We start from the raw sequence: 15,964 nt of genomic DNA on the forward strand, positions 1-15,964 counted from the left end.
AAGTTGCAGAAGCACTGCCTTCCAGATAATACCTGAAGCTTCTAAAATAGAAATGCTGTCATGTTATTCAGAAGTGGATCGGCTGGTAGGGACAGTTCAGAGTTTATTACAGAAGTTTTAGTATGAAATTATGGAAGTGCAAAATAGTTGAAAGCTGAAAATTCTGTGTAAATGATAGCAGCGTGTATCTGCTATGATTATCACTTCATTTAAAACATCAGTATGAGTTATACTTGAGTGAAGGATTTCTGGATTTTTTTCATTTTGATTTTTTTCTCTTTTTCACTTTTTTTTTTAAAAGGAAAAGATTACTTCTGTCTTTTGTGTTTCCATTTCACAATTTAAAAAAGAGTATATATAACATTTTATGCAGCTTTGATGCCTCCTTTTTTCTAGGTAGGAAATGTGTTATTTAAAATTTTTATTATCTATATCTTCCTTAAGTATAAGATTTTCCTTAATTTATTTTTGAATGCTGACTTTGACAAGCACTGTCAGGCTCCCATATCATGTGGATGGTATTGCTAAACACTCAAGTAATATAACATATACTTAGTAATTAAAACTTGTCGCTTTTGTAGAAAATTCCTGTTTCCTTTTTCAGTTAATTTTTCTTCATTGACAGTTTGTTGGTGTTTAAAGGATAAAAATAATTTGTCAGTTATAACTTGTTAGCCAAGTGGAAAGAAGTGTGACTCTTTTTTTTTTTAAACCTAGATGCAGATTTAAAGTTTTAAAATGGAAATTGATAAATGTTAGTCATTGTTCCTGTAGCAATGATAATAATTAGTTACTTCCTCTGATATATTATTATGCTGTATGTCTAGTTTTTATGTCAGTGTATTCCTTAAAATAGAATATGTAGACCCAAAACTCTGAGAGCCAGACTTGTTCCTTCCTCTGGGCAGCACTTTTCTTCTATTAAAAGGAACCATGTATCTTTATACCACTTTCAGTATGTTTCATTCTAAAGAGCAACTGTACCCCATAAGGAAATGGTGGGCAAGGAGTACCACCTAATTTAGATCTCTGCCATGGATTTTCTTATTCGCCTCTCTGATTTTTCTGGAGAGTGTTCAGATACCTGATGCAAAGGAACAAGCATATAAATAACTGATTTGGAACCTCAGAGGGTTGACACATATCTTAAGTGAACTTGTAAAGAGGATACTGAGTTTTTAGATAAAGATCAGGAGTTAGTTTTACTTATGGAGAGCCTGCTTTAGGTATTTTAGAATCTTTCCTGAAAATTCTGAACTGAGAGCTTGCTTTGGTGAGGAAGAGAGGTTGGAACAACCCTTAAAAGAGACTAAAGATCTTGGAAAATGAACTAGTTTTCTTTTCTTTCTTTTTTTTAAAACAGTTCTGGGAATTGAACCTGTGGGGCTCTACCACTGAGTTACACCTCCAACGATTTAAAAAAAAAAATTAATTTTGAGATACCACGGTCTTGCTAACTCTTCCAGGGTGGCCTTAAACTTTTGATCTTTATGCCTCAGCCTCCTGAGTAACTGAGGTTACAGACATGTGCCACGATGCCTGGCTCAAACTGAAGTTTGACTAGTACTGGAGTACATTTCTTAAATATTACTTCCTGCACTTTGAAACAAGTAGAATGATTTGTATTTTTCTCACTGGGAATGGAGATAGGAAAAGAGGTAAAGATGAACTAAATTAAATTGCTTTTAAATTGAGTTGCTGCCTGCCCCCATCTTTGGTTTAAGGTGCATGTATAAGATGTTGGGAAATGAAAAACATGTAAACTATTAGTGTAATTTAAAAATATGACCTTTAGTTAAAGATAAGCCTTATTTTTTATTTTTATTTTTTGGGGGTACCAGGAATTGAACCCAGGGGTGCTGCACCCCAGCCCTTTTTATTTTTTCTTTTGAGGCAGGGTCTTGCTAAGTTGTTTATGGGCTTTTAAGTTGATAAGACTGACTTTGGACTTGGAATCCTCTGTCTCAGCCTCCCAACTTGCTGGGATTACAGGTGTGCACTGCCTTGCCTTGGAGCATAAGGTAAGATTTTCTTAAGAGAAGTACTCTAGATATATTCCCAAAAGAATTAAAAGTAGAGGCTCGAACAGGTATTTGTACATTGCTGTTCGTGGTGGCATCATTCACAATAGCCAAAAGGTAGAAGCAAACCAAGTGTCCATTGATACACGAATAGATAAACAAAAAAGTATTCTGCACATACAATGAAATATTATCCTACATGCTACCACGTGGATGAGTCTCGAGGATGTTTCAGTGAAATAAGCCAGTTGCAGAAGGACAAATATGATTCCTTGTGTACAAGGCACCAGGAGCAGTCGAATTCATAGAGACAAAAAGTGAAATGGTGGTTTCCAGGGCCTGGGGAAAAAGAGCAGTAACTGTTGTGTTTAGTTGGTATGTTATTTCAGTTTTACAAGATGAAAAAAGTGCTAGGTATAGAAGGTGGTAAAGGTGGTGCAACAGTGAATGTACTTATTGTCACTTCACTGATCTGTATACTTAAAAGTGGTTAAATGGTAACTTTTATGTTGTATACATTTTACCAAAGCTAAAAACAAAAACAACCACTACCACCCAAGGGCTGTGCTGGAAATGATTAGTGTCTGAAGAGGCCTCAGTTTTTAGAACTTCAGGATGACCTGCCTTGTCAGAGAGGTGCTAGAGTTTTGACTAATGTCTTAGTTTGAACCAGTCTTACTCATTAGTAATTTGGAGAGTTTATTAATGGGAAGTGAATTCTCAATGTGACTTCTTATGAAGATTATAAATCTTCACTCTGTATATATTTCTGAGTTAAAATGAAGCCAAAAGAATCTATGACTGAAACAACCCCTTGCTGCTGTGTACTGTGTGTAATCTGGGTACACTTGGAAGTTTTGAATATTGACCTCTGTGGTTTCTGTCTCAAGTATTCTGTGCCTTTATAACGTAGCCATAGAACTTTCTAAATCTAAATATACTTCAGAATTGTTACGTGGATTTAAAAGTATGGCTTTTGATCGTTCATAATGCTTTCCTTTTTTTTTTTTTTTAATCTCATTTTATAATAAATATGTTCCTTGAGAATAAATTTTGAAAAGTACATATAAACAAAAACCCCAGCAGTAATTCTCAGAAATAAGCCATATGGTCTTCTGTTCTTTTACATGTATGTGCATGGAAATATCTATATGAATATATAATTTATTAATTTATATAGTCATACTATATTGTCTAATACCTATTTTGAATATCTTTAATTCAGGGCTTTAAGTATGTCCTGCATTGGTGTAAAATGACATTGAAATGTTGGAAAATCTTCTGTTTTCTTTATGATAGGCACAATGTTTTCAAGATAGCTAAGAAAATACTTAAACTTGTAATTCCAAACTTAGTTTAGAATTGTTACAGTAATAGATTATCTAAGCAGCTGTGTTATAATGTTCTCATGTAAACTAGTTAGCATATTGATACGTGTAATACATCAGAAACCATTTATTTAGTTGAGCTCGTTTAAAGTGACAGTTGGTATATTCTTAGTATTTATGAAAAATTTTTATTTCAGAATCTTCTGAAAAAACATTACAGTCATCAGAAAATGAAGGAGGGAGGGAGGCTGGCTTATCAGCTATTTAAATGTGTATCATGAAACTATGGACTCATTTTGTATCTTTTAGGAATTAATTAATTAATTAATTTTTTACCAATTGCCGAGACTGGCCTAAAAATTGAGATCCTCCTGCCTTATCACTGGGATTATTATTATTATCACTGGGATAACAGGCATTCACCACTGTGCCTGGCCACAGATTTTTCTGTTGCTGCCAGAAATTTCAATTTCTAAACTTAGACTTATGTGTATACTACATGCTTTCAACAAGTAATCACAGGTGCATTTTTTCATTTGTCATTCTACTGTTAACTTTTTAATCTCTGTTTCAGCCATAGAGTATTCTTTAGTCATTCTCTGAATGCTGATGATAGAGTTACCATTGAAGTCCCCAGGAAGGGAGATTTGTAATAATGAATGGCAGTGTCCTAGGTCATTGCACGTTGCTTCTTCAGCATAAACTAGTAATGGTCTTGCTCTCTCAGCATAACGTCCTATTGAAGAATTTTGTTAGCTTTACTGACCAAGGACAAACATATCTGATTGAATACTTTTAACACAGTAATAACAAGGTTTCATCAGTAAACATTTGTTTTTAGCAGTTATGTGTGTTGCCTTTCCATTTCTTGAACTATTCTGTGTACTGAGAAGGCAGTTACTGAGAAAGTAAAATCCATTAGAAATTGAAACAAGGCTTAGGAGGAGGGTTGTCAGTTTATTTTGTTTCTAGGCTTTGAGAATACATAGCGATTAAGACACTCTTGTTCTTAACTCTTCAGGGGTTTTCAATTTAGTAGAAGAGAGGAAAATAATTAGTGCTATGGGGACATTTGTATATGTGCATACAAAATGCTTTAGTTAGACTGGTGATGTTCATTACAGTAGCTAAAGCATCCGAATGTATCTAGTGGGACTAAAGAACTGAATTTTAAATTTTATTTAATGTAAGTTGAAAATTTAAAACTGATACTTTGTTCATTTCTTGGAAAACTTTAAAGAATGTTGAATAGTTTGGGTATGTGAATCTATATTTTATATAAAAAAATACATACATAAATACATAAATATTTATGTATTTATTTCTTTAGGTACTGGGGATTAAACTCAGGGGCACTCTATTACTGCACTGCTTCCCCAGCTCTTCTTGTTTTTTATTTTGAGATAGGGTCTTGTTTAATGGCCTCCATATAACTGGCATTATAGACGTGTGCCAACTGCCAAGTCATCCAACTACACTATAAATTTTATGAAATCTAACTAAATTATTTATGATGAAAATTTAGTATCTGAATTGAGATGTATTACACACTGCATAGTGGACTTTTGAAGATTTGGTTATTAAAAAACTTATTTATCTTGATTATATGGTAATATGATATTTTAGATATATCGTGTTAAATAAATTTATTATTAGAATTCATTTAACCTCTTTTTACCACTTTAATGTAGCTATTGGAAAATTTAAATTATTTGGCTCAATTGTATTTTCTTTAGTGCTGTTCTGTATGCACAGGAAATATATAAATTCTGCCTTTAGAGATGGGGAGCATCTCAAAGAGTGGGAGACAGCTCTCTATGTTTTTCGTTTCGTTTCTGGTTCTTGGGGGGTTGTTTTGTTTTGTTTCTGTTCATTTTGTTTGTTTAGTGGTGCTGGGGATGGAACCTATGGCCTCAAGTGTGCTAAGCTCTTGCTCTACAACCCCAGTCATCTTGTTGATTTCAAAATGTGTGTGGTTTGCTTGGTTTGCGACTGGGGATGGGACATCTCATATAGAGGTAAGAATTTCAAGGTATGGAAGAAAAATAATATGATGTGAATGAAAGAATTGTGAACAGCCTAGGGTTTAGGAGCGAAGAATGTTAAAAGAATGGCCATAAGTGAGGTAGAAAAAATTGTTTTTGGACTGGAGTGTTTAAGAGCCTCAGATTCTGTGTGGTATTTGTACTGATTCTGTAGTTAGTGAAATATTCATTGGTGTTTTCTAAGCAGGTGAATAATAAGGTCAGACTTGTGTTTTTAGAAAATAGTAGTACCAAGAAGGTCGATTCAACAAGGCAAAGTAGTGGGGACTGTAGAACCCCATAGGTGATTGGAGTCACTTGGTGAAAGAAAAGTACTAGACTAGGTAGGTATCTTGGGATAGAAGAAGAAGGAATTCAAGATACATTGTAGTAGACAATGAGCACAACTTTATTGGATAAAGAAAAGAGACCCTAGATTTTGATTAGGTAGTTTATGACACTAGTATTTAGACTAAGTTAATATTATGGGGTGGTATGTTGAAGCAGAGGATGTAATGAGTTGAGGTTTATGTGGAATAGCAATGTTGGTAGGTCTTTCAAATACATGTCTGTGACTCAAGGAGAGATGTTTGAGGGAGAGATTTAGGTCTTATTAAAGCAATGGAATTAAGATTTCCAAAGGAGACTGTAAAAAGCAGAGGAGGGAATTAATTTTAGTGTGTTGATTCATGATAGCTTTTTTAGTTATAATGAAGTGGTTTTCACCCCAGAACATATTAAGGGCTTATTTGTGCAGGTGTGATACCAGGCTGTGAGGATGAAGGAATAAATAAGACAAACATTTCTGCCTTAAAGATAATCAAGTTCTAGAGGGAAAAACAGACAAGTAAACCGGTTTACTTGTACAGTGCTCTAAGTATTCTGGTAATAAGCAACAGAGCAGTGAGGGTAGAACAAAGGAAGCATGTGAGGGCATAACAGAAAATCAGAGTGTCAAGATGTGGCCTTGATCTTGAAGTGAAAATTCTTCATTTGTTCCTTTTTGGCAAGGTTTTACCTATGGTTAAATTCCTAATGGGGTATACTTCCTGTGACTCCCAGGACTTCACGCTGTGTGTTAGTCAACTCTTATACATCCTGTAGGTACAGAAAGACTGTAATTACCAGTGTTTTTCATGTTTATAGCATGCCCTGATTGCACCGTTGTCAGTTTGCAGCTGTTATTGAGGGGTGGTAGCATAGAAGTGACTTCATGAGTATGTTTGTATATGGCTTTCTAGAAATAACTTGTCAGGCCACACAGCTTTTCTACTTGGGATCTGCTATATTATCATCTGTGTCAGGGGAAGGAAGAGAAATGGTGACACATCTATAATGGTGCAAAGGGGTCGTTTAGGTTGTTGGTTAAGGTAATTCAAGGAGAAGGCGAGAACAAGAAGTTGAAAGGTAAGGACTAAAAGTTTCAGCTTGTGAATATGTAAGGTTTCAAGCCCTGTGGTAATTGAGCAGCCTTGAGAATTCTGGAGTAACTAGAAAACACCTGAAAAAAATCAGTAAGGAAAAATCATGTGTTTACCATGAACACAGATATTCATGGATATCACAGTGTGGAATTTACTTAGTTACAGTTATGGTTCCTCATTGAAAGACTTTTTTTTCTTTGTGTTATATCAGCTCAGTGTCGGAAGGTAAGTGTGTGCTTGGGGCATTCTTTATCATTTCCCTTGACGTACTCCTACTTTCCTTTAAAGATTCACTGAAACCTCTGTGTGGGACCTTTGAGTGCCCTGTCTCACTTCTGTTCAGTGCTGCTTTTGGTTGTGCTTTCAGACCATCCTGTTCTCTCTGTGGCCCTTAGCCACACCACTGCAGTCTGTTTTTTTGTTGTTGTTTTTGTTGTTGGGGGGGAGGCGGTGGTGGTGATTTTTAAATTTGTCTCTTCCTTCTTTACTAGGCTATTATAGCTCCTTAAAGAAAGGAACTGTCCTGTTTTCATCTCTGCCTAGCACATAGTTTGTATTTAACTGTTAAACTAAAGAAAATAGCAGTATACATTATAAGATTTGAAACCTCAGCAAAGTAAGTGCTTTAAGTTATAAACATTAGAATTTGTAAGTTTTTATAAATACTTCAAAAGTATTAAACATAAGTAGGATAATGCCCCCCCCAAAACCACCACCACCAACAACAACAACAACAGGATTTAAGTGAAAATTGTCCTTTGGAAAGTTAAGTTTCTAGTTAAAGTTGATATGCAATTTTTAGTTTTGAAGATAAAACAATTTTAGTCCTGTGTTATGTTGGCTTGGTGGTAATTTTGTTTCATTTTTATTCTTTATTATGCTATTAACTGGCCCAGTGTTATAATAATAAAAAACAATAATTCCAAAGCAGACCTTGTCTAAGCAGTTAAATCACAAGGACACAGAAATTAATATAGAATTTAAAAAATAATTTAAATTTAGGACTAAGGTTATAGCTCAGTGGCAGAGCACTTGCCTAGAATGCACAAGGTCCTGGTTCAATCCCCAGCAACGCCCCCCCCCAAAAAAAAAAAAACAACAACTTTGAAGCCTACATAACATTTCAGGAATTTTTTTCTTCATCAATCTAAATTAAAGGTCTGATCATTGGCTGTAGGGATTTATACTACTGAATAATATAAAAATAAACAAATGCACTTAAGGTGGTTATCTTAAGGATTAATATTAAGTAGCATCTCATTTAATTAACAACAGGTGTAGCTCTTTAATGTGAATTCTGCCATTGTCTAAAGTTTGTTACAGAAGCAATTCTTGAACCAGTGCCAAAGGTAAAAACCTTTCTTAATATTGACAAATCTCCATATTTAGGGTATTATTAAAAGAAAGGATCCAGGTGCAAACTGAGTTTATGGTTACTTTCTGATGTATATAGTTCCCCAGTTTTCTTTCTGCAAATAGCAGGAGGATTGTTGGATCTATCTATAGATAAAGTAGAACAGGCCAAGTCTTTTTTTAAATGTAAAATTGGGACATGTGCAGAGGTGCTAGTCTCAATTTAATTGTTGATTAATGACAGATATAGTTCATAAAATTAACTTTTTGGAGGTGGGATGTCCTCTTAAAGGATTTTTTTTCTTGGTATAAAAAAATAATTTATTTTTGTTGATAACTATTCTTGAACAGTTGTTTTCATAAATTTAGAATTCAAATTTTTATTTATTCATATTTTGGAAGTATTCCTTGTTACTTATTCTTTTGTTTTGACTCCTTTTTACTTGTTTGCAAAAGTAAGGAGCAACTTGTGAGAACTTAATATTTAAAATTGTGTTTTAAACATTTATGTTTCTTATAATATAAATTTATTGGACCGAGGACCAGTTTGCCTTAAGTCCACTAGAAAGATTGCATTTTACGAGTGTCTTTACAACACTGGTGTACATAAAAATCACATAAGAGACAGAAATATAGATTGACACCTCCTGCTACTTCTCTGCACCCCTAAGTAACTCTGGGATATGGCTCAAGAATTTTAATATACAACCCCAGTGATTCTAATAGAGATTATACAGCAACTATCTTTTAAAAACACTAGTTTATATAGTGTTAATAATATTGTCACTTTTATGAGTCCGGTGAACTAGGCAAGTGCCTTTCTTGCCCCAGATTCTGATTCTTAATCAAACTCTAAAGATATTAATTCTTATTTTAATAAAGTTGAAAAAAGAAGCACATAAAAAGAGTCACACATAATCCTATTAGACAAAACTGGTAATGTTTTAGTTTTTCATTTATTTTAAAATTTTAATTGGACTATACTGTATATTTTATATTTCTTAACATCATAAAAGTTTTTATCATGTTACTAAGAAATCCTCCATAGCCTTTTTAATTATTTTAAAGAAGAAAGTAGTAACCATTCTGTTGTTGGATATTCATTTGGATTCTGAAAAATAACACTGGAATAAACATTTTTATTAAGAAAACATTTATTTATTTATTTATTTGCAGTGCTGGGGATCAAACCCAGGGCCTTGTGCTTGCAAGGCAAGCACTCTACCAACTGAGCTATCTCCCCAGCCCTTGTTATATCCTTTTAACCAGTATTGAGTATCTTCATTAAAAGAAGTTGTGTTTTGGTTCTCTAAAGAAAACCGTGCATTATTTTGTAATCATTCCTATTGTAATTGACATTTGTTTTGTGTACATGTAGAAAGTAGTATACACAAAGTTTTTTACCAAGGATTTGTATTTTCAAGCATTCTTAAGGAAATTGTGTGATCAATGCTAATTGCTTTGAATCTTCCCAGTGATTTGGGCAGTTGATAATAAATACATATAGTTTCTGTTAAGGTTAAAGTATAGCATCATACAGATACTGAATAATATTCTGTTCTTTCCACACCCATTTAAAATTGATTGTACACTGATTTTAAGTATAGAGTTATTAATTCATTAAGTAAACAGTGTCTTCTACTGGAAACTGTTTCTAATAGCAAATGAACAAACAGTATTTCAAAAACCTATTATCTATAATGACAATTTTTATTAAAAATTATTAGTAGTAAGGGCAAGAAGTGCTAACGTTAGTTTCATTGTCAGTAAACCTTTTCTGTCTGTATTGCTGTGTGACTTGGCTGACAAATAAGGATTTCATACAGAAATCTCACCTCTCGATCTGTTTTAAAGAGGAATCACTGATTTATATAATTTCACCTCTCGATCTGTTTTAAAGAGGAATCACTGATTTATATAATTATTTTCATATGTTGTATTATTTCCAGTGTGCCTTTTTAAGTAATAAAGTACTCTGTCCTGTGCATTTGTGAAGGTTGCTAGGCTCTGGATTTTCTTTCCCTGACAAGATTTCCAGAAACGGCCTCCAGGTAGGGACAAAGCCTGGGAGTGGTAGGATTCACCTATTTCCCTTCTCAGGGACCACAGCCCTGTGCTGCTTACTGTGCAGTGCCTCAAAATACTTGTTTCCCACTTTGTATTTATTTTTTAATTTTTTTTATTTTAGGAAGATATTTTTCAGTCCTCATGGCTGGTCGCTGAATACTTTTTAATGACTTTTTAGTTGCTAAATCAAATGATTGGTTTGAAGTCTTTTAGTTTAATGCTGTCTTTTTTTTTTTTTTTTTTTTTGGCAGGGGGTGGGGTGGGAAATTTTCTTCTCTTTGACTTTCAGATATTGTCTTTCCCTGGTAGGCCTTCTACTTCTGATTTTCTGTCTCCTTCACTGGATCCTTTTTCTTTGTCTGGACCCTTAGTTATATTGATTGCACAAATAATTATAACAGCAATATGCTAGACCATGTACTACCTTTAAACTTTTTATTTTAAATTATTTATTGTAATTTGTTATATGTGACAGTAGAATGCATTTTAACACACCCTACATAAATGGAGTATAACTTATTCATCTGGTTGTGCATAATGTAGAGCTACACAGGTCATGTTAATCATATATGTGCATAGGGTAATAATTCTATCATTCCTACCTTCATGCCCCTTCCCCTTACTTCACTCTCCTTTGCCTAGTACAAAATACCTCTACTCTTCCCTAAATAGCATCTGCATATCAGAGAAAACATTCAGCCTTTGGTTCTTTGGAATTGGCTTATTTTGCTTAGCATAATATTCTCCAGTTCCACCCATTTACCTCAAACGCCATAATTTCATTCTTCTTTAAGGCTGTAAATTTCTTATTTTAATTCACAAAACAGTTGTTTATTTTCCAGGTTCTCTTATCTTCCTCTTCTCATTCTGGATGCTCTCTTTAAAGTTATTGGACTCCATTTATAAGCCCGTGACTTTTACATTCATGTTATTCAGTCTGCATTTGATTTAACTTCTTATTTAACTTCTTATTGCTGTACTGAGTTCCCAATCTATATATCTAACAATCTACAAGCATTTCTGCTTGGATTTTGAAAAGGTTTATAGAATGTAAATGACACCTCTTCACCCCTCTCTTTATATACTTCATATATATGCATGCACCGTGTGTGTGTGTGTGTGTGTGTGTGTGTGTGTGAGAGAGAGAGAGAGTGTGAGAGAGAGAGAGAGAGAGAGAGAGAGAGAGAGAATGTTTGTTTATTTTGGTATTGGGGGTTGAATCCTGAAGCCAGGGACACTTTACCACTGAGCTATATATCTAGTCCTTTTTATTTTTTATTTGAAGACAGGGTCTCAGAGTTGCTGAGGCTGACCTCTAATTTGTGATCCTCCTGCCTCAGCCTTCCAGGTTACTGGGATTACAGGCATGTGCTACCACTCCCAATTTCTTCTTTTTTTAAAAAATTTGTTCTTTTTAGTTATATATGACAGTAGATTGTATTTTTACATATTATACATACATGATCAATTTATTCTTTATCTTGACATTAATCTGTTGTTAAAAGTACCACTATAACAAACTATACTTAAGTAAACATCCAGCCTGCGTGTTGATTTAACTTCTGATTATTTTTTGACTCTGGTACTGCTTCTCCATTCCTACCATCTTGTCCTGTTGGAGCTCTCTTCATTTTCTGTATGTACTATTTATCGTACCACACTCCAACTGAGCTCTGCTTCTACTGTGTCTCCCTCTAAAACTGAAGTATTTCCAAAATTCTAATCATCGTGTACTTTCTGGCTTAAAGTCTTGGTAGTTCCCTAAATGCTACAGGATAACATCTATGCATTTTAACATGGCATAGACTCTCTTTATTATTTTCATTTAGAACTGTATCTTGCTGCCTGCTCCTTTTCACATAACATCTCCCTGACTGTACCATGCTGTTTTCTTAATTTTTGTTGCTGCCACCTGTCTCCCCAACTTTACCTGGCTGTTGATCATTTCAGGTGCTTAGTCATTTGTTCTCAGGCCTCTTCCTTTTGGCTCCCATTGTGTTATTGTGGCTCTAACATTGTGCTTATTATGCATTCAAATGATGTTTGTTTCACTTTCCTTTACTGTATTTCCTTTACTGTATTCTTGTCCTAGAAGACAAGAATTTTTTTTTTTTAATTGTTGTTTGTAACCTAGGCACCTAGCTGAGTACATGGCCCCTCAGTTCATTTGTAGATTGTTTCATTCTTACATACAGGTAGCCATTCATCCTTTTTCCCAAACTAGAAATGTGAATGTTTTCTTAGTTTCCTTTCTCTTTATCACATCTAACCAGTTGCAAGTCCCTCCTTTTGCTTTTATTGAGACATTTGTGTTTGCATACTTTTGGTCACATGTGTTCCTTTGTTCAACAAACTTTATAAACTGCTACTGTTGTTAATGCATACATATGCTACTGAAAACTAAATTTTGCATTGAATTTAAAGAATGTATAGGTTAAATTTTGGAGAATTAGCATGTTTATAATTTTTTTTCTCATTTAGGAATGGAGCTTACCTCTTTTAAGTCTAATTTTTAGTTTCCAAAGGAAAGTTTTGGTGGCACTGGCGATTGAACTCAATCTCATGTACACTAAGCACTCACAGTACCTCTGAGATACAACCCCAGCCCTCAGATGAATGTTTTATAAGTATTCTTGTTTCATTTTCTGTATTTCTTTTAAACCATGTTTGTGTTTAACAGTTTTTTTTCCTCTATTGCAAACAAAGTTTTTTCCCAGTTACATTTTCTTATTTTTCATTATGAGTGAGAAGCTGATTGGATTGTATACATTAGGCCAATTTAAACTTTCTTAGTAGTTTTCATGGACTTGGTATTTTAGATATAGATGATGATGATCATGATGATGATGATGATTTTTGGTACTGGGGATTGAACCCAAGGGGCTATACCACCAGCCCTATTTCTTTTATTTTATTCTACTTTATTCTATTCTATTCTGTTCTGTTTTGTTCTATTTTACTATTTTTTATTTTCTGACAGTGTCTCATTAAGTTTTTGAGGCTAGCTTTCAACTTGAGATAAATTGGACTCAGACTCCTGAGTCCTGGTACTACAGGTAGACTCCACTTTCCTTAAAAGTGCTGCCTGTCTGTTTTAACTATGATGCTTATTTTATAATATTTTATAATAATTTTTTAAAGTCAAATTAGAGAAGCATCACTATTTTTAACTTGCTAAGAATTTTATCCCAAATCTGTGTTGAATTTTTTCACATGCTTTCTTGCCATCTGTGGAGATGATCATGTTGATCTGTGATTCTTAAGAATTACTGTATGAGCCAGGTGTGTTGGCACATACCTGTAATCCCAGCAGTTTGCTAGACTGAGGCAGGAGGATTATGAGTTCAAAACCAACCTCAGCAAAAGCAAAGCACTGAGCCACTCAGTGAGACCCTGTCTCTAAATAAAATACACACACACAAAAAAAGAATTACTGTATGAGATTTCTTTCCTAAAAATAGATCATCTTAGCATCCCTGCTTTTTCCTCATTTATTTAATATAATGTTGGATTTGACTGTTAGTTTTTCATGTAGGATATTTCCATCTTTATTTGCAAGGGAGCTACATTTATAGGGTTCTTAAATTTAATTCTTCTCTTTTTCTTTCAGAATTATATTGGCCTTATAGACTGTGCTGAAATATTTCAGTTGGAAAAACTGTTCAGGTTTGAGCTGTTTAAACAAGGGAATTCATTGTTCACTAAAGATTTAATAGAATTTGTCCATAAACATAATTTTAAAAATTATGTTTTTCCTCCAAGTTTTAATCAAGAATCAGGAGCAAAGTAAGAACTCCTTTGACACTTGCTGAATAAAAATTCTTTAGATAAAATTCTGAGAGGCAATTTACTATACAGGGTTGTTTATTATTTTAGCAGAATATATTTTTGTCAGAAAGCCTTGTTATGACTATGGATATGAGATTAGTATGTAAGAGAAATAAATAATAAATGGTATGTGCCTTCATGAATAGATATTCTTTGTAGAAAGATACTGTTTGGTGATCAATTCAAAGCTAACATTTTTAGGAAAATGATCTAATTTGCATCATCAAATGTACTACTTGCATAACTACCATGTGCAAAAAAAACCCAAAGGTATCCATTTTACGACCGTGCATTTGTGTTTTGAGTTATTTTTGTTTTCTCTTTTAAAGTTTGTTATAGACTCATTAAAATTGTTTTATACACAAATACTATTTTAGAAGTTGAAATACTTTAAATTTTAGTGCAACTGACTCACATTAACATTTTAAAATTCAGATTTTGATTTGTCACTACTGAGAATTGAACCCAGGGCCTTGTGCCTGCTAGGTAAGCACTCTACCACAGAACTATCCCAGCCCTAAATTCTGCATTTTTCAGCATTCATAAAACCATAGATACATGACCCAAGGTAAATGAACATCTGAATACAATTCTAGGATTTATATGGTAAAGCAGTGGTTCTCACAGAGGAAGTTTTGACCCTAGAGAACATTTGGCCATGTGTGGAGACTTTGGTTTTCACAGTGGAGGCTGGTGTGTATGTGCCACTGTTATCTAGTGCGCAGAAGCCTGGTGTACTGGTGAATGTCCCACAGCGCATAGCACAGAATGATCTGTCTTCAAATATGAGTGGTACTAAGGTTGTGTATGGGAGATACATAAATACCAATACATAATATAAACAGTTCTCAGATGTGAGTTCAGTAACTGGATTTTTGTGTGGTGTTCTTAAGCAGAGTGTATGGAGAAGTCTTTTGCTCTTTACTGACATCTAGTGAGATTTTTAAAAACAAAAATTAAAACAGGATAAGAGTAAATGTTTTAATCAGTGTTCCTGCTAATTCTTCTTTTTCTACTGTTATAAAATTCACAAATAAGGAAACTTAAGAGACTAAGTGATTTATGGCCATTGAGAAATTATAATTGAGAAGGATAAAATCTAATATTCTTAAGTGTTATTCCTTTTTTATGTTTTGTTTTTATTCCTAATTTAACATTAGAGTTTAAAAATATAAATTTTTTTAGACTTTTTATATTTTAAAAATTGGCCTAAAATCATTTTAGAGCCAAAGAAAACCTTTGCTGTTTTAGTTCAATTCTTTCATAGATGGAGATTAAAAATATTTTTAGTAACAGATATTGAACTAGAACCCACAGCTATTAACTTGTGTTCTTTGAGGCTGAAGGAAAATATTAAATGTACTTTGGATTCTGCTTGTAGTTTTTATTTATTCATTTTTCAGTCAATATGATCATTAAATCATTTTGTTAGGAGATAGTTTTATTTATATGTTTATACACACAGATGTATACATGCATATGTACACACATACCTGCCTATGTTTCTCTTTTTTGTCTTTGTTTCTTTTTTCTTTTTTAAATTTATCACTTTTTGTCCTTCTCTGTTTTAAAATGAATTAATATGTATGTTTATAAATCTCCTTAAAAATGTTATGCAATTTTAACTATGAAACTTAAAATTTTTTTTTTATAGGCAACTACACCTCCAAACCAAGGAAGGCCAGATTCTCCTGTGTATGCTAACCTACAAGAACTGAAAATATCCCAGTCTGCTGTCCCCCCACTTCCTGGGAGCCCAGCAATTCAGATTAATGGAGAATGGGAAACTCATAAAGATAGTTCAGGGCGTTGTTACTACTATAACCGAGGAACACAAGAAAGAACTTGGAAGCCACCCCGCTGGACTAGGGATACAAACATAAGCAAAGATTTCCAAAGTCCAGGAGATCAAGAGGTAT

At 33.7% G+C, this 15,964-nt stretch overlaps 1 protein-coding gene across 1 annotated transcript in view; it reads left to right on the forward strand.

The window, feature by feature from the left end:
• Window positions 1-15,964, forward strand: part of Arhgap12 (Rho GTPase activating protein 12) — a 118,436-nt gene that overhangs the window by 51,370 nt on the left and 51,102 nt on the right. The window contains 1 exon segment of the mRNA XM_047520630.1: window positions 15,700-15,960. Coding sequence (XP_047376586.1) covers window positions 15,700-15,960 — 261 coding nt within the window.

The sequence above is a fragment of the Sciurus carolinensis genome, chromosome 12 (genome assembly GCF_902686445.1).
Source record: "Sciurus carolinensis chromosome 12, mSciCar1.2, whole genome shotgun sequence".
Taxonomy (NCBI): domain Eukaryota; kingdom Metazoa; phylum Chordata; class Mammalia; order Rodentia; family Sciuridae; genus Sciurus; species Sciurus carolinensis.